The 25,465-nt window shown below is 39.5% G+C and overlaps 1 protein-coding gene across 1 annotated transcript in view; it reads left to right on the forward strand.

The window, feature by feature from the left end:
- Positions 1-25,465, forward strand: part of ARHGEF28 (Rho guanine nucleotide exchange factor 28) — a 292,956-nt gene that overhangs the window by 216,057 nt on the left and 51,434 nt on the right. The window contains exons 15-24 of the mRNA XM_036280592.1: positions 3,272-3,395; positions 3,751-3,883; positions 10,743-10,798; positions 11,829-11,877; positions 13,507-13,651; positions 13,735-13,856; positions 15,820-15,960; positions 19,495-19,742; positions 21,006-21,128; positions 22,322-22,439. Of these exons, the coding sequence (XP_036136485.1) occupies positions 3,272-3,395; positions 3,751-3,883; positions 10,743-10,798; positions 11,829-11,877; positions 13,507-13,651; positions 13,735-13,856; positions 15,820-15,960; positions 19,495-19,742; positions 21,006-21,128; positions 22,322-22,439 (1,259 nt within the window). The remainder of the gene's footprint in view (positions 1-3,271; positions 3,396-3,750; positions 3,884-10,742; positions 10,799-11,828; positions 11,878-13,506; positions 13,652-13,734; positions 13,857-15,819; positions 15,961-19,494; positions 19,743-21,005; positions 21,129-22,321; positions 22,440-25,465) is intronic.

Below are 25,465 nucleotides of genomic sequence, written 5' to 3' on the forward strand. Positions count from 1 at the left end.
GCTTGTCCTTACATTTTGAGATCAGAATAAAAACTTTGAAATGAAAAAACCTGAAGACTAAGAATGTCCTTTAAGAATAGAATAATGGCCCTGGCCGGTTGCACAGTGGTTAGAGCGCCAGCCTATGGACCAGAGAGTCCCAGGTTCCATTCCCACTAAGGGCACGTACCTCGGTTGCAGTTTGTTCCCGGCCCCAGTTGGGGTCGTGTGTGCGGCAACCATTTGATGTGTCTCTCTCATGTTGATGTTTCTCTCTCTCTCTCTCTTCCTTCCTCTTTCTTCCTCCCTCCCGCTCTATCTGAAGATAAATGCAAAAAAAAAAAAAAAAAATGTCCTCAGGTGAGGATAAAAAAAAAAGAACAGAATAATGATGAAGATGACATTATGATAATGATGATAATGATGATGGTGATGATGATGATGGCAAGAGCAGCAATAACTGACCAGACACTACCTATCCCAACTTCTTAAACGCTGTATGGCATGACTCACTTATTTTATTGCCACCATCTGTCTAAAATTTACTACTTTTTTACTTTCTGTCAAAAAATATATTTTGAGCAGTTAGTGTTCAAAGAAGTCTTGCTGTGTCAATTTTCAGTTTGGATAGTGGGAACTTTCTTAACATTTAGATACCCAGTTTTTATTTAAAAATAGGTTATAGATATAATACATTTAGGATTAAGATACTGAAGATACATATTCTTAAGATATTTTAAATATCTTTTTACCTATTTAAAAGACAATACCAAGAGAGTCTCTGAAGAATGGAACTTGTAAAACTTTACTCTGGGTGATTCCATTGGGCATCACATTGATAACAGAGCTTAGATATTCTTGTTCTGGGAAAAGCTATTTAAATTCTGTTGTGAAATCACTTGAGGATTTTTCCCTTCTCAGTTTTTCTCTATAGTACTTACTTGTTATATAGATTAATACCACATAGTTAGATTAAGTTTTCAACATGGATAAACCAACCTTCAACATTTGCCCACAGGTTACACTGTGCTACCCATTCTCACAATATGACAGTAGATTGTGTCTATGATATTCACATCTCTACCAGGTTGGATGGTTATTCTGATTTAATATTTAGTGTTTCAGTATTTTTTATTTACATTATTATGTATCAGGTTTTATCGGCCTTTGAGCTTAACAGTTAAGTGGTGTAATTTTAGGTAATTTTGAGGAAGTATATAGGATACATGATAATTTGTGCATGTATATGTGAAACATTCTTCTTGATATTGTCTTCTATAGCATGGGAAATTTGGAGTATAGTTGGATAAATAAATTTGTTTCATTTGTGTATTTGCTGGGAAATAAGGAAAGGACTTCTTGACTTCAAAATCCACTTTGACTTCACCATTCTTTTTATTTTTTAAAATATGTTTTTTTAAAAAAAATTCAGAGAGAGAGGAAAGGAGAGAGAAATATCAATTGACTGCCTCCTGCATGGCCCCCACCAGGGATTGAGCCCACAACCTGGGCATGTGCCCTGACCGGGCATTGAACTGGGACCTCTCAGTCCATGGGGCAGTGCTCAATCCACTGTGCCACACTGGCTGGGTGACCTCACCATTTTTTAATTCTGAGATTTAGTCTCCTCAGCATACTACTGTTCTCTTATGCATTGGATGGCACCTTTTGTGACTGAAATGTGTTTTTCTCCCCATTCCCAAAGTGAGCCTATTAAATATTATACAATGAGTTTTGAAAATTAGGATGCTTAAGACATAAGAGGTATGGACATTTATAGATTATATTAATCAGTCAGTTATTTAAGGAAGTGGCTGTGCGAAGTAGAAAGGAAATAATAGGGTCTGAGTTTCTTTTTGTTAGTCTGAGTAGTTGTAGGATACATTTACTTCTATTCACCCTCTTTCCTTTCTTACCTTTTCAACTGTTCTAAGTAGCAAACCCAGTTCCACTTATTGCGTAGGATTTGAAAAGCAGGACACACACTGTCCTGACTATACCTTTAGATCTGCATGACCAAGAGGCAACCCTGAGCCATTTATTATTATTGTTTTTTTAAATACATTCATAGGTTTGAACTCTCCATTTCTAGTATAGAGGTTAAATAAAGTTTTGTGTAATGTGTACCAGGTAAGTACATATTATATTTAAGTGTGAGAAGGCCCTTAGAAATAGTTTAGTCTAAGGCTGTCATTGATCAGATGAGAAAACTGAAGTCCTAGAAAGTTGTCATTGAATTTATTTTCACAAAAGTAATCATGTATATTTTGGTGCATATCAATGATATGATTGCTTTTGAAAAGTATTTCCCAGAGATGAACATGTTAGCCACTAATCCGGACATATAAGAGAGTTTTACTGGGGAGGGGGTTGGTAGGAGAGACTTTGGTTATATAATGTTTATCTAGGAAACACTCAGCCTGCAGAAGTGTTATATGGTTTGACATGATACATACTTAGGTTGATATTTATCTAATATCATGATATATATTCCCTCTTTCTCTTTGTTATAATATTAGAAATGTAAGACTATCAGAGAAAGTTCCAGGGGAAATATAACCTTTCATAGCTGGGACTTTTTTTCCCCTTAAAGAATGATTATATAGATTAGAGGAAAATAAATGATGTTCAGTGTGTTCATGGATTGGGTACAATTACCTCTAGCTTGCCTCTTATTTTAGGGGAGATCCAGTGTTCTCTCCTTTACAACTAGAGAGTTTCAGATCGCAAACAGCCTGATGGAGTGGGAGAGACTGAACCCAGAGGCAGCCCATCTGCTTCTCAGGCTGTATTGTTGAAGGAAATATGTGTCTGCTGAATATGACCTCTATGTTCCAAAGATAAAGAAAACCCAGCTTTATAGTGTTGGCTATTTGGCTTCTCTGTTCCAAAGGAAAGTTCTGTTAGTGTAATAAACAGGGAGATGAATGTTTTCAGAGTAAAATTATAAATTTCAGTTATCCTTTATTTCACAATATTTTGTTATGAAAAAATTTAAGGTATACAGAAAAGTTGAAGGAATTATATACTGAATACCTACCTTTACCACTTAGAAAGTGTGAGACCTGCTTTATCTATCTGCTTGTCCATCTATAAATGTATTTTAATAGATTATATCTTTAAAATAACATTTAAAACTGGAAAATATATGTATATAAAATATATATATATAAATATATATGTGTAAAAACATATGTATTAAAATATGTATATATGTGTGTGCACATGAATATTCTGCATTTTGCTTGCTCTTTAAGTCAGACGAGCCATAGTAACATTCTCTTGTTTGTAGAATTCCAGAAGAAGAATGGGATAAATACATCATACCTGCCAAATCGGATTCTGAAAAGTACAAAGTGAGCCGAACTTTCAGTTTCATCATGAATCGGATGACGAGCCCTCGGAATAAATCTAAGGTAGCTAATGTTTTGTGCCTATCATCTGTAAAACATAGATATCTCAGTTTCTCAACAATTAACATAGTTTCCCCTCTTGCTCTAAAATAATTTAGCTCAGATTTTGTACATACGCGTTTGAAAACCTCTACATTTTACGAGGAATATTGTCTAAGTCATCAGAAATGCTAAGACAACTACATCTGGGTGACAGTACATTTTGGCATTATTGTACCATGGACGTCCGGTCCTCATATGCTGATAGAAGATGTAGAGACTTTGTATGACTTCTCTAAGATGGTTGGCTCTCAGTGTTTCTCTTTTCTCATTTCCCCCCATTTTTCTGCTGCTGCTGCTGCTGCTGCTATATCTGAAGACAAAGAGCAAGGATGCCAAAGACAAAGAGAAACTGAGTCGACACCAGTTTGTCCCGGGAACACTCTCTGTGGTTCTACAGTGTTTGGTCTGTGATAAAACGCTCCTGGGAAAGGAGGCATTTCAGTGTTCCAGTAAGTTCATGGGCCTTGCACATGTGGTCTCCTCAAACAGTAAGATCCCCGAGAACAGGGTCCCTTCTGAGCATATTCACATGGACTTTTGTTTAGTGCTGTGCATGTGATTTAGCAACGTATGAGCAATGACCCATGACGGTTCGAATCAGAACTTTTTATCCACAACCTCCCAGAACCAGAATTGTATACCTCACTGTTAACTTAGTGTCTTCACTTGGGTGTCTAGAGACTTCTCAAATGTTACCAGTCCGAAATGGAACTCTGCTGTCCCCTGCCTGTGCCCACCTGCAAGCGGACCCTTTGTTAATGGCATCCCCATCATTCCAGCCAGACGCCGGTGCTAAACATCTTGGAGTATTTCTGTATACCTCTCTTTCTCACATCCCACATCCAATTCTTCAGCAATCTTTTTGGTTCTATCTTGAAAACAGATATAAAAGCCAGCCACTTCTCACCCCTGCCACTGTTACACCCTTATCGAAAGCCAGTATTTCAGTAGTTTCTTCTTGGCTTCCCCGTGCTTTTACCAAAACATCAACCTGAGTGGGCTTGGGAAGGCGTATGACCCTGTGTTCCCAGTCCTGCACTGGTGTCCTGTCATCCCTGAGTACAAGCCAATGCCCTGCCAATGACTGCAAGGCCCCTGCTCTCTGTCCATTGTCTTCCCTCCCCTTCCCCACCTCTGCTCCAGGTCCTTGGAAATCTTTGCTGTTCTTCAGACATGTCAGGTATACTTTCGCCACAGGGCCTTTTCTGGCTGTTTCTTCTGCCTCCCATGCTCTTCCCTCAGATAGCTGTAAGGATGGCACCCTCGACTCCTCAGGTCTGCTCAGATAACAGCTTCTCAGTCAGACCTCTCCTGACTATCCTTGCTGGACTCATTCTCCCCCCACCCCACCCCACCCCACCCCACCCCACCCCAGCAGTTAGCACCATTAACTTACTATATGTTTTAAGTATTGATTTTATTGTCTGTCTCCTTCACCAGAGTATAGATTCTGTGAGGCTTGGACTTTTATCTGTTGATTTTGCTCTCTGTTATACCCACAGTGCCCAGAGCCAATGCCTTGTGAATAGTGGCTTAGTAAATATTTGTGGAGTGAAAGAATTATTCAGAGCAAAAGAATTCAGGGCCAGGCAGGTGAAATGCATTGTTTGGTATTTGTTGGTGGCCAGATTCGGGAGCTAAATGGGAGGAGGATGGGAGCACAGAGGAAAGAGAAGAGCAGGGGAAAGTTTCCTTGTAAATTCCTCTTTAAATTCCTAGGAAATGATTCAATTAATATTTGAACTATATTGATAGTTGTACATGTCATGAAAAACAACCCACACATGGCATTAAAGGCAGATTGCATTTTCTTCTTACACTTGACACCAGCTCTCTGCGTGCCTGCACTTTGCTTTCCTTGGAGACTTGATTTATTTATTTATTTTTTATGGGATCTGAAACAGCATCAGGCAATTCAGATATGATTTAATTTGCTAGTTTTTTTTTTTTTAGAAATTTGCTGTAAGTATTGTTATGAATTGTTTATGGCTTGCCAGCAGTCAGTTTATATGTGTGATGCCATCCATTTCATGGTTGTCACTCCACCCCGCTCACAAGGCTGGATCCCTACAATCGTTCCCCCAGCCAGGTCCATGACCTTTCTCTCCTCTCACTTTAGGATAAACCCCTCAAGGAGGGTGATGTCCACTCCCCGCTCTAATGACCATCCCTGCCACTTCTTCCTTAATCATGTGCGCTTTGGCCTCTGTCTTTACTACTTAATAGAAGTCCTGCTTTTTTTTTTTTTATCCTCACCCGAGGACATTTTTCCATTTTTTGTTCAGGTAGAGTGGGAGGGAGAGAGAGAAACAGAGAGAGAGAAACATCGATGTGAAAGGGACACATCGAGTGGCTGCCACCCGCACAACCGACCAGGGCCGAGGACAAACTGCAACCGAGGTACGCGCCCTTAGCGGGAACCGAACCCGGGTCTCTCAGGACCACAGGCCACACTCTAACCGCTGAACCAAACCAGCCAGGGCAATAGAAGTCCTGCTTTTGATGGAAACTGGGCAGTACTTTCTAGTCAAGTCTGAGTCTTCGCTCATTACTGAGACGCCCAGTGTGTCAGCTCTCATGTGGACTGCCCCTTTGTTTCGGTAAACGTCCTCTCTCCCATGGCACACTCCTCTTGCTTACCTTGCATTGTCTTTTCCCTAACTGAGTGCCCTCCAGACTCCGTTCTTATGCCTTTCTTCTTTTCCCCTTTGTTGTTTCTAAGCTAGTAGTCATGCAATCTTTTGTTCTAAAGTACTATATTTAGACCTATTCTTCCCAGGTTGATGTCTTTATCCCTCACTTTCTACTTCCATATTTCCAGTTGCCTAGAGAGGCTGAACAATCCTGTGATTTGTGGCCACTTTGGAGAACATGGAAAAACTACAGGCATAATAAATATATCAAGACTGTCCCAGTCACACCGGCTCAGAGCGACCCTCTCTGTGGGCATCACCACCCAGAGATTTTGTGTCTCCCAGACCAGTGTGGTGAACACGAGCCTCAAAATCCACTTGCACTGATGGTACATGCTCAGACCGCGGGCACCTTGACTCCTTTTCCCCTTTGTCCCCCCATCAGTGTTGTTCAACCGTCTTTCATTTCCTGTCTCACTGGGACCATCAGGTGGGGCTTCGTCACCACCTCTGGACTGCTGAGAGCAAGTGGTGCGGTTTCCCTCTCCAGGTACTTTCACTTAGAGTTTACTCTGAGTACATGGACCACATTCACCCTTGGGAAACACCACTTTCCTCAGCCCACTACAGTGAAGGACTCTCTCGTTCTGGTGTACTGGACTGAGCCCAAGCTCTTCAGTCTGCGTCCCGCTGACTGGCTATGGTTAGTTCCGCTTTCGGCCTCGCAACCAGAGGCCAAGCCAGGCCTGCGCCCTGTTCTCCCTCCCCGTGGGCATTCCTGCCTCTGTTCCTTCACCTACGACCATTTTCTCACTTTGTCAGCTTTCCCTTCTCTGCGCCAGCCCACATTTCTTAACCTCCTTTTCGGAGATCTTCCCTGACCGCTGGGGCCTGAATTCCCACACATCACCTTATGACCTGCTTTTCCTATTCTGTTTAATATGGGGTATGTACAACCTCTTTGGGTGTTAACTATCAAAATAGACTTTAACTTCTGTAAGGACTATAATCACAAAGCTCTTTTGTATCCCCTACAGCAGCTGTCACTAAGCTGGGCCCTTACACACTCATATGCAGTAAATATGTAATTAATAATACATAGTTAGATACTCATATGTAGTTAATACAGCTTAGGGAGCCAGGGCTCGCTGAAAAGTAACCTTTGTAGTGTGGAATGTGTTGGGTCATACTGAGTTGGCCATGGACATTTTAGTGGAAGATGGAAATTACTGAAAGTACGTAGGATGTGTTCAGCTTTTAAAGTAGTCATGAAAATTTTAAAAATGTAATAAAATTCATAGCAGATACAAGGTTTAAGGTGAAGCTTAAAATTATCCAAAATTTTACCACCTAGAGAACATTGCTACTTAATATTTTGATGGAGCCCCTTCTAATAAAGAGAGTCAGCTGGTTGTGCTCATGTTTTATTTGATGATGCTATCACATGTGTTTACTTATTCCTTACGTAGTGTACATTTAAGTTTTTCCCAGCATACTGTGGCAATGAGAATTATTTTGCACATACAACTGTATACATCTTTGATTATTGCCTTAGATTAAATTCTAGAATCAGTATGAATATACATTTGATTTCCTCTTTAACCCACAGCTTATTAGAAGTTTTAAGATTTACAGTTTTGGGGGTAAGGGAGTGTTGGAGTTTTAAACTTCATATTAACTTTACATTTATTTTATATTGGATAAGGAGATATGACATGTCCAATCTCTGCTGTTTTAATAATCCTATTTCATTGGTATATATTTTTTTTAATTGTGAAAGTTAATATTTGTAACCTTTAAAATATAATGTGAAACAAAACATGATGTAAATATTCAAAATCCTGGTGTTTGTATTTTTCTCTGTTAAAGCCTGAGTTGCTAGTTTTTCACAAGAATTGTATTTTTATGAGATTTTCCTTGTGTATAAACAGATTTCACTGCTTTTTTTTGATGTCACATTATTTGGTTCACAGATCACAACTTTATTGCAGATTTAACTTGCATCAACATAAAATTACCCTTTTAATGCCATTAAATGGCTTTTGCATTGAATTTTACTTTATTTAAAATTAATATTCCCTTTGTTTTCCTTTTCTTTATATTTCCCTTAACTATTCTGTGTTTTTGATTTTGGGTGTGTGTCTTTAATTTAGGTATATGTACCCTGTAATGTAACTGAGAGGCCTTGTTTTGTAACAGTTTTTTCCCTAATTTATATTTAATTTTACAGCTATCAACTGTCTCTTATAGTTCTATGCTATTTTCCTTAATGTCTGGTTTAGCTATTTGCTTTTATCTTTTTCAGAGATTTGGCAAGTTGATATGCTCTTTTATTATAGATTAATAACAACTTTAAGGCTGTATAAGGCTTATAATTACATAATCTTTTATTTCCCTTCTATTTACCCTTTTTACCCCTAACTTCTATTAGTATACTAAGTTCATCAATAAATTATTATTTTTATATTCTAGGTATAATCTTTCAAAAATAGTTTTCTATTTCAAGAATAAATGGATACTTGTATTCAGCTCTATCTCTACTTACAGTTTTTTAGATACAGTTCTTTGTCTAGCTGCTTCCAGTGCTCATTTTTGCTCCTTTTTTTTAAAAAAATTGATATAATTTTGATTCTGCTCTTACTACTTTTTAAAGAAGGTAATCAGAGTGATCTGTTTTCTGAAATCTTGTGTATCTAAGGATATATCTTTGCTTCTTTCACACAAGAAAAGCTGTTTATCTGGCTAAGTTCTTAGGCCAACCATTTTTCCCTCGAAACTCTGTCAACACTGGTCCATTCTATCTGAGCACTGACTATTATAGTAGAAAAGTCTGGGACCTGCCTGACCTTATTCCTTTGTTGGTAACGTACTTTGTCTGCTTGAGGACTTTTAATTTTTTAATCATACAGATATCGTCAGAATATTTCTATAGAATAGGTGTCATTTAATGATTTTTTCCTAGGAAACAGTGCTTTTGATCTGTCTTTTGGGGGGCAGGTGTTAACTTTAAAAAGGTTTTTGTCAGCTGTCGCTTTGACTATTGCTTGTGATCTAATTTTTCAGATTTTTTCCTTGGAGAAGTGTGATCTCTTTTTTCTGTCTTTTTTGTATAACACCTTCTATTTTATAATTATACCCTTCTTTTTCTCCACATTCTGGAGGAAATCTTTCAAGTTTAATTTCAAAGTGTTGCTTTGATGTTTTTGTCACATTGATTCTTAAACTCCAGTTTAAGTTCTGCTCTTGCCCTTTTCCCTAACTTGCGGTCCTTGCTCATATCACAGAGAGCTGTTCTCCCTCACCCTGTTGGTACCTGTCACATCCTTCTCCCTTCATGGGCCTGTGGTCCTATTGCATGTCTACTTTGTATCCCTTCGGGAGAATACATTTAAAATATCTAAATTTTGCCTGGCTGGTGTGGCTCCATGGCTGAGTGTTGACCCATGCACCAGGAGGCTACTCATTCAATTCCTGATTCCAGGTCAGGGCACATGCCCAGGTTGTGGGCCCAATCCCCAGTGTGGGGCATGAAAGAGGCAGCCAGTCAATGTTCTCTCTCTCATCAATGTTTCTATCTCTCTCTCCCTCTCAGACCTTGCTCTTTAAAAATCAATAAAGAAAAATTTTTTTTTTCTAATCTAAATTTGTCTCTTTTTCTGGATTTAATAATAATCTGGCTCACTCTGCCTGTTTTAGTGTAACTTTTCTAGGGTAGCTCATAGCTTCTTTTTTCCTTTAACTTTTATTTGCTTTTCTGGAATGAGGGGAGAGCCATCCAATTTCCACGTCTGCTGGCAGGAACAGCTTGCGGATCAGCCTGGGCTATGCAGACCTCCAGGCGGGAGGGTGGTTGGGTTCGGCGTCCAGGGGTTGTGGGCACTTTTCCAGGGTGGCTTTGATGGACCTGAACGGAACTCTCTATGCCTGTGGGAGAATTCTTTCTAATGAAGCTTCTGATCAGCCCAAGTTCCTCCATCTACACACAGCATGGGGCGGGTGGGACAGAGTGGTCCTGGTGAGTGGGAGGGGAGAGAGGGCAAGAAGACAGCAGCCTGGCAGAAAGCCGCCCCCACCCAGGGCAGTTTTCTGTGACAACAGCTCGAGTCTCGGAGCCAGTGGGCAGAAAGGGGCAGGCAGTGTTCCCTCACTCCTTTCAGTGAGACGAGGCCACGGGATTTCATCGGGTAAAACACAGGCAGGCCGCTAACTTTTCCCTTTTACTTTGGCTTCCTCTAGTTAGTAAGAATTTCTGTCGGAGCTGATGATACGTGTTTTTTTTTCAGCCAGCAGTGTTGCAAGTTTTTCGTTCTTTTCATTTCCAAAGACATTTTACCTGCTGTACTACCCAGCCAGACGTCAGAAATTGCTTACAATATAGGCAGATACTAGTAAGTGAGTTCTCGGGCAGACACAGAGGGTATGCCATGCCCAGTTCCAGGTGTCATCATGGATGAGGCCCTGTGCAAAAGGTCGCTAAGGAGATTAAACTCTTCGCAGTGTGCTTATGCATGAGTGGTGGGGCTACACGTGAGGCAATATTTTCCCTTAGGTCTCCTAAACATTTTAATGTGCATGTGCTGGTTTATAGTGGCCAGTAAAACCACAATGAGGTCGTACTCATTTCTGATTAACTTAAATAAGACGGACGCTTTTCTGTCTTCTCCCTTTGTTTCAGATTGCAATGCAAATGTACACAAAGGCTGTAAAGATGCTGCACCACCGTGTCCCAAGGTAATCTCTGTCACTTGTGAATGGACATGCTTATATCTCGCTTGGCTGCTTCACATTATCTGTTTAGGCTGTTACCCTTCTATTATTGTCTAGATTTATTTCTAAAACAATCGCTGTAGCGATAAAAGGACACATGCTCAGAGTGTATGGTAATTCCCTTATCGCTGTGCTCTCAGAACGACAGGGAAAGCTCGGGTCTGGCCACCTGTGTTGTGCAGTGTGGGCGGAACCTGCTTGGTCTACCAGCGTGAACCCTGAGCATATAAATGAAGTCTAGAACAGTGATTCTCAAACATCAGAGTCACCTGCAGGACTTGTTCCAACACAGATTTCTGGGCACCACCTCCAGAGTTTCGGATCTAGGAGGTCTGGGTGGGGCTGAGAATGTGCATTTCTAACAAGCTCCCCAATGTTACTGCTGGTCCCGGGACTGTACTGTGAGGCGTTCGGGACTATTCTCGGTGTTTGGGGGTGGGCTTGAGTAGATGAAGGCACCTGTCATTCTATTCCTTTCTTTCCCACTCTAAAGACATGTCAGAAATGCATGGAGCAAAGCATGATGATCTTCAGAGGAAAACTTGGAGTCACAACCTCCACTTTAACTGCAGCACATGCTGTGTCAGGTCACAACATCGAGGTGACATTTCAATGCTCCAAGCTGTGTCCTGTAGGCAGGAGGAATAGCCAGGAGTAGAAAGAAACAAGTAGGAGAAAGGCAGAACTAATCGGAACTCCCTTTCAGCCTGTATCTAGACATGCAAGCTAGAGATTTCTGTTTCCTCTAGGCTTTTAATAAATCTGGGATATTCACGAGACACATGTTCATGAGACACCTTCATTATAACTTGCACATCTTGTTATAACATTTTTCTTCATTGCATTTAATGTCGTTTGCTTTGAATTCCTCTTTGAAATAAGTAAAATAACAAAAATGATGTAGATAAGAATCCTATCCTGTGTACTAACTGTGTGGACATTCTTATAGTTCATTGGTGCTTTGATCTTATGTGTTTCTAATATTCTTTACCAGAAATTCCAAGAGAAATATAACAAGAACAAACCACAGACCATCCTTGGAAGTAAGTGATGTAGAAAACAAGAACTTTTTCAGTTTCATACATACCACACATTTTTCCAGTGTAAAATATCTCCTCCTTTTGTTTTCTCATTTGCTTATTTCTCAGTAATTCTTCTTTCGTAACATATACTTGGCATAATTTTTAGTTATACAAAGAGGTGAAAAAGGGCATAAACTTCTATGGCAACCTATATGATTTAATTTTTTTTAAATTACAGTTTAATTTTGAGATATTATTCTGTATTAGTTTCAGGTGTCTAGCGTAGTGATTATGATCTTTTACATTAGGGAAGATTATAAGGAGGAGTATTATTATTTTGCCTCAATGGTAAGATGTGATCTAGTGTAATATGCACTACTGATCTAATACATTTTGGGGGGAAGAAAGAAACACTACATTAAATGTACATAATTTTATGTTTTCCTGGCAGTAGCAGATTTATCTATACAAGTACACAATACACACGTAAGAATCACAAACTTAGTAGGGGTGATCTTCAAGTTTGGAATCAATAGATTTTTATTGTCCTCTATTGTCCATTATCATGACAACCTGGTGTTTTTCTTAGTTGTGCTGGAGGCTGGGAACTCATTAGCTCCTCTGGGATGGCTGTGAAATTTCAAGGCATATCCAAGTTTTGTTTATATATTGTTAAATTTGGTGTGTGTTTTTTCTTTGAATTATGTATGGCTGAAGTTTAAACTATTTTTCTTGAACATAATTGCAGCCTTTGACAATTCTTTACATTGTATGCAAGAACCACCATACTGTCCTCTCCTAAGTTTGAAATCCTTTGACTGGTTGTGAGAGATTTTGCAGTTTCCTCTGCCTCAAATGATGTTGTTTGCCATGTGGCAGGCGTTTGAAGTTTTCGGTTCTTTTTCACTTCAAGGCTGTAATAAAATGGGACTAGTGTTTTTAAAACCACTTGATAATAAAATGTGACCAGTGTTTTTAAAACCACGTGAAGTATGCCACAGCTACAATATTATAGGACTAAAACATTGTCCGTGAGTTAGTGAGAGTACACATCAAATGCAAAGGCACCTATGCCCGTAGTATTTTAGGACTGACCAGAAAGGTACCGAAGCACCATGTAGTCTTCATTGTGTGAGAGAGAACAGCTCAGCGTGGCTTGAAGGTTTTATTTGCCTGAAATTCTTAGACCATAAAGAAATAGACTCCCCAGCATCATTCCAATCCCCTGACATGCTCTGTGTGTGCGTGTGCTTGTTTATACACACCATACGCATTCTAGTAATAGTGCTAATAACACGTTGCATCTATTTGAAGCTGGCTCTAAGGAGTGCAAGCAGTGGTTTATGAGAAAGCTGTCCCAGTGTTTCCCCGGTCCATTTTCTTGTTTGTTTGTGTAATCCCAGCCGCCCACAGTCTCCAAGTGGATGTGCTGGAGCAGGCCGGCAGCCTGCCTGTCAGGAGGGTGTGAAATGGAAGGGACATTTGAAGCAGGTGTTGGGATGTGGCCGGGAGACTGGTTTCAAGGCTGAGCATGTGATACATTAGAAGCAGCCATTTGAGTGTTTAGCTTTCTGGCTTTTAAGCGACTACCTGTACTTGTAATTAACTGCCCTCTATGAAAACGCATGAAGCATCCATTCTGATTTCCAGATTCTTCATTTAGAGACGTCCCATTGCCTGGTCTCTCCTTGCACCCTTCTTCCTCCATGCCCATCGGATTGCCAGCTGCAAAGAAAGACACCCCGGGGCAGGCCCACCCGTTGTCCAGAAGTGTCCCAGGCACCACCTTGGACAGGTAAGTCAGTGTGGGTTGCATCTTCATGTCTCAGAGCCACTGCTGGGCTAACTCTTCTCCCTCCCTGCCTCCCTCCACTTCAGGAGGTCAGGGACATCCTTGGAGTCTGAGAGTGACGGGAACACCTGGAGAAGCAGGTCTCATTCCGATGAGCTTCTGCAGTCCATGGGCTCATCTCCCTCCACGGATTCTTTCTTAATGGAAGGTGAGAAAAAAATGCTTTTGCATTTACTTGTGTTTCTGTGAGCATTTGCCAAAAAGAATATTTTCTGAAAGATATAAGATTGAAAAATATTATTTGTTCTTTTTAAAAGAATTCTGTTTCATGGTGTCTCTTTGGTATAGGTTCTTATGATAAAGAAAGAAAGAAAGAAAGAAAGAAAGAAAGAAAGAAAGAAAGAAAGAAAGAAAGAAAGAAAGAAAGAGAGAGAAAGAATTTAGCCCCAAAGAAGACTTCCATAGAGTGACCAAGGAAATATGCTGTATTTTGTTGTTGTTGTTAATCCTCACCCGAGGATATTCTTCCATTGATTTTTCAGATAGAGTGAAAGGAAGGAAGGAGGGAGAGAGGGAGAAACATTGATGTAAGAGAGACACATTGATTGGTTGCCTCCCACATGACCCCGACCTACAACCCAGGTGTATGCCCTTGACTGGGAATCAAACCTGAGATCCTTCAGTCCTGAGGGGCCAATGCTCTAACCACTGAGCAAACCAGGCAGGGCATATTGATGTATCTTTTAAAGGACATATGTCATAAACATAATGAAGAGAATGACATACAGTGTATGTTTGTTTTTTAAAGTTTTACAGCTGTTAATGAATTGAAATAGGATTATACATTAAAAATATATATTTCACCCCTGGCCAGTTTGGCTCAGCAGTTAGAGTGTCAGCCTGCGGACCCCAATGAGTTGCAGGTTTGATTCCAGACAAGGGCACGTACCTCAGTTGTGGTTCATCCTCGGCCCTGGTCGATTTGTACGGGAGGCAACCAGTAGATGTGTCTCTCTCACATTGATGTTTCTCTCTCTCTCTTAAGAAAGGACCTGCTTGGAACTCTGGGATATTTATCTCCATTCCTCTACTTGCAGAGGAATAAAAGCACTTTTTTAAAAAGAGCATATTTTGCCCTGGCCGGTTTGGCTCAGCGGTTGGAGCATCGGCATGCGGTCCTGAGAGACCCGGGTTCGGTTCCCGCTGAGGGCACGTACCTCGGTTGCAGTTTGTCCCCGGCCCTGGTCGGTTGTGCGGGTGGCGGCCACTCGATGTGTCCCTTTCACATCGATGTTTCTCTCTCTCTCTCTGTTCCTCTCTCTCCCTCCCACTCTACCTGAACAAAAAAAATGGAAAAATGCCCTCGGGTGAGGATAAAAAGAGCATATTTTGTGCTATAGGACTTAGTCTGGGGAATTACTTACCATATCCGAGTTGTATCAGTAAGTGAAAGAGAGTCGAATAAAACGAGAGTAGTGACAAGAGAGTGAACTTTGCCCCAGTAATCTGTTTCTTTTATTTTGAATTTAAGACTTTAAATTCATTGTCATGTCATCTTTAGTTCTCTGAGCTGGAATCCTTCTCAGGAGTGCTGTTTGGACACATAGCATTTAGTTTTCCTGAAGGGTGTGTGTGTGTGTGTGTGTGTGTGTGTGTGTGTGTGTGTGTGTCAAATTCTGTCAGAAAACTCTGCACACATGTGACTTGAGTCCTTGCACTGTGCACCATGTTTATATTAAGGCCAGCAAGCCAAGTAAAGAGCAAGTGAACTGGACAAGTACAAAATTCAGATTTGAGTAAACAGGGCAAAACAGCTCAGGGCAAAAAAAAAAAAAAAATCCATGTGTGCAAGATTCGGTAAGCACATGTGGACTCTGAAGGTTACCAAAAGTAAAACCAAAATGGAGTGAGCCAAAACAAGCAAACAAAAGAATCTTCAAGTGCCCTGTTTTTGGCATATACACATCACTGCGTCTGAGTCTTCTTTGCTTTCATAAGGGCAGTCTTGGTTTTCAGATGTGTCAACTCCCTATCAACAGTATCTTGGCTTAGTTGTTTCTCTATTCATAGCACATTATTTAGTGTGATGACTCCATAAACATGGGTACTTGTGAAGGTCTGTTTGTGTTTGACGTGTCACTCCACTTCTGACTTTCCTAAAACCACATTAGATGTCGTGGATTCTTCTCTGTGGAGTGACCTCAGCAGCGATGCCCAGGAGTTTGAAGCAGAATCTTGGAGTCTTGTGGTGGATCCCTCGTTTTGTAGTAGGCAGGAGAAGGATGTCATCAAAAGACAGGATGTCATTTTTGGTAAGCTTTTCAATTATGCTCCTTGGGATGAAGCAGTATCATATAGAGAAACAGGTCTGGACTTTGAAACCATTCAGACCTGGGTTCAAATCCCTCTTCTACTATTTTCTAGTTACTTGATCTATGATGAATTGTTTAACTCACCTGGACCTCAGTTTCTCTCTCTGTAAAATGGGGATAATGATACTCAGGTTTTAAATGTTGTGAGGATTAAATGAGGCATTGTGTGTACATAGTACAAAGCAGATTTTATTTCTCATACCCTTTTCAAGTTTACTTACACATGGCCTATATACTTTTACCTCTGCTATTATATGAATCAGGAATATTTCACGTATGTTAATTTTTTGTTGCTGCTGTTGTTACATTTGTCTCTCCTTTTCCCCCCACTGACACCCTCCTCCCTGCTCCCGTCCCTCCCACCACCTTTACAATATTTCTGTCTGTGTCCATTGGTTATGCATATATGCATGTAAATTCTTTGATTAACCCCCCCACACACACACTCTTCTCCCTGTGAGGTCTGTTCCCTACTTTCATGTCTCTGGGTCTATTTTGTTCATCAGCTTATTTTGTTCATTATATTCCACAAATAAGTGAGATCATGAATTTTACATATGTTGATGTAGGGTGGACAGGGCTGCTGCATATATGACCCTGTGCTTTGCCGGCACACACCAGAGGTTGCCATTCACGTAGACCCCAGGGGGATGGGCAGCCCCTGGATTAGGACAATGTGTGACCGTGTGCTGCGGTCCTGTGTATGAGTTCAACTCTGGTGACATTTTACTGTTTCGTGCTTCCTGGGGTGGCGGCAGTCTGATCAGGGGAAGTTCAATTATATACTAGTTAGGAAAAAATGAGGTTTAAAAATGTTCAAGTGGAATGTAGATGCTAAATAGTGGTTCCAAGAAGACATCCTATTTGAAAGATAAGACGAGCTCTTAGCTTTCGCTGATCTTGTGTACAGGCAGACCTCGGAGATATTTCAGGTTCAGTTCCAGACCACCGCAGTGAAGCGAATGTCACAATAGAGGGAGTATTGCAATAAAGGGAGTTGTACACTTTTTATGCTGGTGGAGGATCTTGCCTTCTATCTGTAATAAATGTACAGTAAAGCAAAGCACAATAAAACGAGGTATGCCTGTATGCAAGTATGGCCCAAAAAGTCCATTGGCAAATGAGAACTCCTTCTCATGGGTCAGGTGGTGGTTATGCAGGTCAGGTGAGATGATATGCAAGTCGCTTTGAAATCTGTCCAGAGATACATCAGCAGGAGTTATTTTGGAAAAAAAGATGCTGTCCCTTATAGCATTTCTCATGGAATTTACATTATACTGTAATTTTCCTTCATTATCTCTTGATTTCATGTATTTTATGTAAGATAACCTGCCCTGGCCAGTTTGGCTCAGCAGTTGGAGCATCGGCCTGCGGACCAGAGAGTCCTGGGTTTGGTTCCCACTAGGGGCACGTACCAAAAAAAAAAAGAAGATAACCTAACCTGTTTTGGATAAATTCATCATGTAGGGTAGTTCACGGCACGGCCTTTGTGTCAGAAAGGCTGGATTCTGGGAAAATCCCTTCACCTTTCTTCTTTATTGTCTCTCTTCTAAAAATGAGAGAAATTTCTATTTTGGGGCCATAATGAATAAATGGATTAAAGGATTAAATGAAATGATATGGCTATGTGTTTAGCACTGAAACATGGTAGGAAGTATTTTAAAGTTAGTGGGTGTCCAGTTAAAAAGATTTTTATTTATGATAAAATAATAAGACTACAATTAGATTTGTTTACACTCCATGGCTAATATTTTATTTTTTCTATATTTTTCTTGTATTTTTTTCTTTATTTTAGATTCTTTCTCAAAACATGTGAGTTTAGAAATACTAATGTAGGACTTCTGGTGCTCCTACAAATTGTGCATTATTATCTTTCTCATGATACATTCTTAAACTTGAGATTTAATTTACATACCATAAAGTTTACCCCTTTATAGTGAATAATGGTTTTATTATAGTCACAAAATTGTGCAGCCATCGACTGCTATCTAAATCAATGGGATTTGCATCACTCCAAAGAGAAACCCTCTATCCATTAGCAGTCACTCCCCACTTCTCCCTCCTGCTTAGCCCCTGGCAGCCACTAATCTACTTCTGCCCATCCTGGACATTTCACATAAATGGAATTGTGCAATACGAGATCTTTGGCGACTGACTGCTTTCACTTCGTGTCATGTTTTCAAGATTCATTCATGTTGTATTGTGTATCAGTCTCCATTCCTTTTTAGGGCTGAATAATATTTCATTGTATAAATATACCACATTCTGTTCATTTAATCATTAGTTGATGGATATTTTGGGTTGTTTTCACTTTGGGGTCATATGGTAACTTTTGTTTAACCTTTTGAGAAGCTGCAAGGCTATTTTCCAAAGCAGCTCCACCAGTTTACATTCCCATTGGCAATGTATGAGTTCTGATTTTTCCACATCCTCACCTCACCAGCGCTTCTTTATTGTCCATCTTTTTTATTACAGTGAACCTAGCATGTGTGAAGTGGTGTCTCACTTTGGTTTTGATTTGCATTTCCTTGATAGCTAATGATGTAATTATTGGCCACTTGTATATCTCTTTGAAGAAATATCTATTCAAATTGTTTGCCTATTTTGAAGTGGGTTTGTTGCTGTTGTTGTGAGAGTTTTTTATATATTCTGGGCACAAGTTTCTTACCAGATACATGATTTGTAATTATTTTCTCCCATTCCGTGGGTTGTTGTTTTATTTTCTTGTTGATGTCCCTTGATCATGACACATTGTTTTCCCCTAGTGAAAGTGGAATTTTGGAGACTGATTCAAGAATAGAAAGGACCTACTGTTGACTGCTTTGAGGAACTTTATTATATTTAATTCAATTTAATTCACCAAATTAATTGTGCTCCTACTCATTGCAAACAAACACCACCACCCCGAAAACAAAACAGAACAACAAAAAGCAAACAACAACAACAAAACCACAGAAAACCCAGACAAACTAAGTTACATTTTAGAGAGCACTCAGAGGAGAATAAGACCTGGTCCCTAGCTGAAGGTACCTAAGCTGCTAGTTAGTTATATTGTGAGAGTTTCAAGGGATTCTTATATATCGGATTTGAATTATGCTTATCCTCTTATATCTGGGGGGGGAGGGGGGGGGAGATGCCAGTTAATTTAAGCTTACATTAATGTTTACAGTCGGCCCTCGTTTATCATGGTTAATCAGTTCCAGACTCTACCCTGATAAATGAATTTCCAAGAAGTAGGATTCTTTATAAATAGTATAGTATAGAATTTGAAAAAAACCACGATAGAGTGAAGCTGAGAAAGTCAAAGTGTGACGTGGCGAGGGGAAACTGTAATTGACACTGACTTTTATAGTGGAAGAAGGTTATTTTTAAACATTTCCTCTGTTTAATTTGTGTAACCCATAGTGTGCAGCTACTAATTTAGGTCAGTAGGGATACCTGTTTTTAAAGCTTGTTTCTGCTGGCATGTTTCAGAGCTAATGCAAACGGAAATGCATCACATCCAGACCCTCTTCATCATGTCTGAGATCTTCAGGAAGGGGATGAAAGAGGAGCTGCAGCTGGACCACAGCACTGTGGATAAAATCTTCCCCTGTTTGGATGAGTTACTTGAAATTCATAGGCATTTTTTCTATAGCATGAAGGAGCGGAGGCAGGAATCTTGTACTGACAATGAGAGGAATTTTGTCATCAACCGAATTGGAGATATTCTAGTACAACAGGTAAGAGAGGTTTAAAGGCTCCAACCTCAAAAACCGAAAGGTTTGCAGATTCTCCATAGTGTTACACGCCTATCGAGAACTGGGATTGATTTCATTTTGAGACAGATGATTTTGGTTGGTTTTCTTTTATTTGATGTTGGTTTGTATGACTGATGCCCGAGAGCTTTTAATAGCCAGTGCCTGGCTCAAGACTTGGCTGAGCACACTGGCCCTATCACTGCCTCCACCTGGAGTCACAGCCATAAATAAATCCGCCAATGAAAATTCTACTTAAACTTCTGATTGTGATGGCTTTCCAATAATGCTGCTCCCCCAGTGGGCCTGTGATAGTCTTACCAACATCTCCAAGCAAACACTGGCTTGTTTTAGGAGTGAGGCAGATGTATTATTATTAAAGCCCTAGAGTTCATTCCTGGGAGACAGATTTTTCTATAGGTCAAGCTTATTGAAATATCTATCCCACATTTCTATGTCTCTTCATTAGTTAATTAATTGGTATTCTAATTATTCACCTTTCTCTTTCATCTTGGCTAATGATTGATTACCTGTCTCTTGATCCATTTGTGATGTGCTGACAAAAATCAAATTCTCAGCAGCGGACTGAGTCATGGACATGGTCAGTTAGCCAGTGTGAGTGCCAACCAGTGAGAGTACCCTTCCCGAGGACCCCCAAATATTGTCACACACCCCTATCTTCAATCTATGAAAGTAGTCAAAGTATAATTTGAAACAATAAAGTTCTACAAACACTAAAAAAATATCAAATGTTTTTCATTTGGTTATGTGATCATTGAATTAGTTCAATATAATATAATCACGTGAAGTACTGTCTTCCCTTCACCTCTTGACTATGTTCTTTTTTTTTTTTTAATTTAAAAGGAATTAGGGGAAGAAAAGTGATTGTATTCAGAAGCTCCATGATGTTTATTCTTTTTTAAGTGTAAATAGTTTATTGCTCATATGCCATGAAAAAACCTGAAAAGTTTAATGAGCTGCTTTTATAAAACATTTATAGTAATGCTAAGAAGCAGGTCCATTAATAGACAAACAGAACATACCAACATTATTGTCTATTTGTAGATTAATAAATAGGCAATTATTTTAACATATGCTCATCAGCATTAGGCTTTGGGGAACAATGATGTTTATTTTCTATTTGCAAAGAATTATTGAAATATACAAAAATTGCCTTTTCCCTTTAGTGTTTAGAATGGACTCAATTTATAAACCATCATTGAAATGTTTTTTGTTTTTTTTTTATAGTTTTCAGAAGAAAATGCAAGTAAAATGAAGAAAATATATGGAGAATTCTGTAGCCATCACAAAGAGGCTGTTAGCTTATTTAAAGAACTCCAGCAGAATAAAAAGTTTCAGAATTTTATTAAGGCAAGTATTTTAAAACTCTACTCCACAATGGTAAACCAGGGTGGGAAAATAGTTCATGCTTATTTCTTATGTGATCTAATTACGTTTCCCATGTAGGTTCTGTCATTCAGGGAAAGGAGAAGGAAGTATTAATAGGTTTGTGGCCAACATGGGGTCTTTTTTCTGTGTTTGTAAAATAGTTCTAAATCATTTTCTTTTGTAACTTATATTTGTCAAGTCATATCCTCCAAGCCTGTGAGCACCTTTATAATATCCCGAGAAGCTCTTTTATGCCCTGAGAAGTTACAAATCAGAAGAATCATAGTAAAAATATAGACAGAATCCCTCTACCCATACTGGATTAATATGAAGCAAATCTATGACTCATCATTTCATATGTATCTCTAAACAATATATTTTTAAAAAATTATAATGACATTATCACACTTATAAAAATTAATAATGATTTAATATTTTCCAACAGCAGACCATTATTGGAATTTCCCCAATTATCTCATAAAATTGAATTGCGTAAATCAGGAGCTTTGCAAGGGTCTTTTAAAAAGAGATCTTTTAAATCTCTTTTAACTTAAATGTTCCTCTTTTCTATTTTTTGCATTTATTTGTCAAAGAAATTGTCCTTTAGCATTTCATGGATCCTAAATTTTTATCTACCATTTAAAATATTCTAACAGATTCTCTGTTTGTTTGTTTTTTCCTTTCCCACATACATGTATATTGAGAACTTGAAAACATAAAGAATATTTTTTTTAGAAAAAAGTTGCCCTGATTAGAGGGAACTTTAAGTTCTATGATGAATAATAACACATAAAGAGGAAGCCCTGTTGGAAAAAACACCATTAACTGCAGACTCTTACTTAAAATCTAACTTTGATTTCTGAGTATTTTTCAAAACTTTTGCTGTTCATGAATCTTATCACTTATAAAAGTATAGAAATTTACTCACATTTGGAATTAACTACAAATACGTCAGAGCAACTTAAAACTTCTTTTAATCTTGGCGAGTTGGGTTGTTGAAATTAATGACAAAGTATACAATTTAATGACAACGCATCAAGTTTCAATTAATGATAATTGTGTTGTGTCTGAATAGAAGTGTGCTGTTGCAGATTATTTGCATTATTAAATTCACACCTATAAAGAAAATACAGAGAGAGTTTGTGAATATAAAAATATATTTATATATTTTTAAGCTCCGAAATAGTAATCTTTTGGCTCGACGCCGAGGAATTCCAGAATGCATCCTGCTAGTCACTCAGCGCATCACAAAATACCCTGTCTTAGTGGAGAGGATATTGCAGTACACAAAGGGTGAGTGATGACTTCTGGGACAAACATTTGCCTCTTTCATTAGTGTGAAACATACCCGAGGTGTTGTAAAGAACTATAAATGCTTGTGGCCTTTGATTCATAAAAATTTTCATTATGGAAAAACTGTTAAAACCTTAGGATCTGTTTTGAAAAGTTATCTTTTAATGTGGCTTGGCCAATAGACTGTTCTCCAGGCAGCCCAAATCTTGACACTGCCTTTCCCTTCTACAGTTTTTCCATATCCAGATCTTCTTAATACCTGTTCATCCTCATCTTCCTACTACCTTCCTGCTATCTGATGAAACATACCCAATTGATCCTAGCAACAAATGTCTCTTCTCCCAAGCAATGAATGATTAGATTGGGAATGATTTATGAAGGAGCTATTTTTGACCCTGTCAATTTATGAAGTTCCAGGGAGTAAGTAACATCTGGGCATCCTTTAAGGAGCTATTAATGCACATGGCTGCACTGTAAGCTCCTGGAGGGATCTAGAAGCCTGTGTCTGTCTCGTTCAAAACTGGATCTTCAATGCCTTGTGCACTGGCTAGTACAGAATAGCCTATCAATAAGCAAACATGTATCAGTGCAATGAATGAATACATAAAAATGTCTGTTCTTCAAGCTGGCTTACTGACCTCGAGTTTATTATTAATGGGGGTTAGTGTGTTATATAAAAAGTGGTTGGGTTTGGAATTGTGTAAACTTGCATTGCTATTATATATGCTTGGTTTTGTGGCTCATTAGTTGGGCAGGTTAATTAAATGAGCCTCAGTTTTCTCCACTACGAAGTGAGAATAGTAATCTTTATCTTATGGAATTGTGAGGATTGAGTGAGATTGTCTCAGAAAATGCCCACTACAGAGCCTGGTATAAACAAGGTGCTCAATAAGTGGGAGCTGGCTTATTATCTTTACTATGATCAGTTGACTTAGAGACCATGAAAATGGTGTCCTAAGATATCATGTAAGATCAGTGAGATCTTATATGCCAACTCTAAAACAGTCAACTTTTAACATCCTTTTTTGGGAAGGGGTCTAGGGGAATAGCATCTATCCTATGTGTCCCATTTTTATTGCTCCTTATAATACAGTTGGCCCTCGTTTATCGCCGTTAATCAGTTCCAGACTCTACCGCAATAAATGAAAGTCCATGAAGTAGGATCTTTACTGATACACAGTTGTCCCTCGCCACTCTGCGCTTCCTCTTTCATGGCTTCACTAGTATTTGAAAAACCGTGATAGAGTGAAGCCGCGAAATTCGAAGCGCGAAGTGGCGAGAGACGACTATACAGCATAAAAGAAAATAGAAGCACAATATACAGAGAAGAGCCTCATAAATTTTGTTTTCAGCAAAAGAAAACAAAATCAAGACTTTCAGTTTGTGTTATGTTCATATTCTCTTAAGCTTAATACAATACCTCAAAGACAAAAATTTGTCATATTAGGTCAGCTCCAAGAATCACCCCATGCCAAATGGAAAAATAATGAATGAATAACAGTGATTGCCTACTGTGTGTCAACCATGATAACTACAACGTATGACTCCTCACACACAGCCGTCATAGTGGCTGACGACACTACCTTCTTAGGTCAGACCTTCCCGACAGCCAGTTCCCTCTCCCCCTGGCGACTGGGAACGTTGGTTCAGGTGACTGTTGTGGCAGTGCTTCTCACATCTTATTATGGACTACTCTTCACCTGGGGATCTTGCTTATATGTAGATTCCGATTCAGTAGGTCTGAGGTAGAACCCTAAGTAAGCATTTCTTACTTTACTCCCTAGGTGAGGCTGGTGCTGCTACACTTGGAGTAGCAAGCTATTGTAAGACGGTGATTTGTCTCTGAAGGCCAAAAGGCTTTGAGCCTTTTCTTGACCTTACCCCAAGTCACCTTGTAACTCAACTTGGACTTTCTCTACTCCACTTTTCTATTAGAAAGAAGGAGTCGGGGGCGGGCTGCTGCTTAGTGGACAGTCGGTGTAGTAAAACAGTGAGGTGTACCTTTCACAGGCAGTGGGGAAGAACCCTCCCTGTTCAAGGTGAGTGGCTGGACCTTCTCCTCGAGGGTTCTGACAGAGCCTCATATACCTAAGACATTTAGAGCTTGAATGTTCACACCCTTTCGAGGACTGTTCTCATTCCACTTAACTGTTATTCCTACTTGTTTATTTCTGCTGCTCTAGGCTCTAGAGAACCTTTTCTTTTTCTCTGCCAATTTTTTTTTTCTAATCTTTTAGCACCTTCTAACCTCCTGAGACTTTCCTCTTCAGTTCCATTTGCCTCAATAAACATCAACTAGGTGTTTTTTTAAGCCCTCAAATGTAGAAAATAGCTACACTTGGTTTCATCTAGAGTTTCAAGAGGCTGTTTCAGAAACTCCTCCAGAGTTTTTGCTTAAGATAATCCAGAGTGCCCGGCTGGTGTGGCTCAGTGGTTGAGCATCAACCCATGTACCAACCAAGAGGTCGCTGGTTCAATTCCCGGTCAGGGCACATGCCCAGGTTGTGGGCCAAATCCCCAGTAGGGGGCATGCAGGAGGCGGCCAGTCAATGTTCTCTCTCATCAATGTTTCTATCTCTCTCTCCCTCTCTCTCTAAAATCCATAAAGAAAAAAAAAAGAGATAATCCAGAGATAAAAGCAGTGGCCAATGTTTTAAAGAATAACAGCTGGAATTGGTAATTATCTACTGTTGGCATGAGCCACTAGATAGAATGCCTTGGTCCAGTTTTTTAGTTCAAAATTGTTTAATATGTACTATCTTCATGCTAGTGCAGATCTAAAATATAATTTTGAGTATTATTTTTATGGAGGAAGGGATCCAGGAAAGCAGCTAAGTCTGAGGCCCATTCAAGGTACCCTGTAGCTCCCAACTTACAAAAGGACTGCAACCCGGGCCTGTGGCCTGGTTGAGTTCTGAGAAACTTGGTGTGGGGAATACTGGACTGTCTGTGTAATAATACAAGAATAAATGCTGTGTTTCGCATACTCACATCTAGAACCTACTTTTGCCCCACCCTGTATATAG

This window comes from Molossus molossus, unplaced genomic scaffold (assembly GCF_014108415.1).
Source record: "Molossus molossus isolate mMolMol1 unplaced genomic scaffold, mMolMol1.p scaffold_m16_p_3, whole genome shotgun sequence".
NCBI classification, from domain to species: domain Eukaryota; kingdom Metazoa; phylum Chordata; class Mammalia; order Chiroptera; family Molossidae; genus Molossus; species Molossus molossus.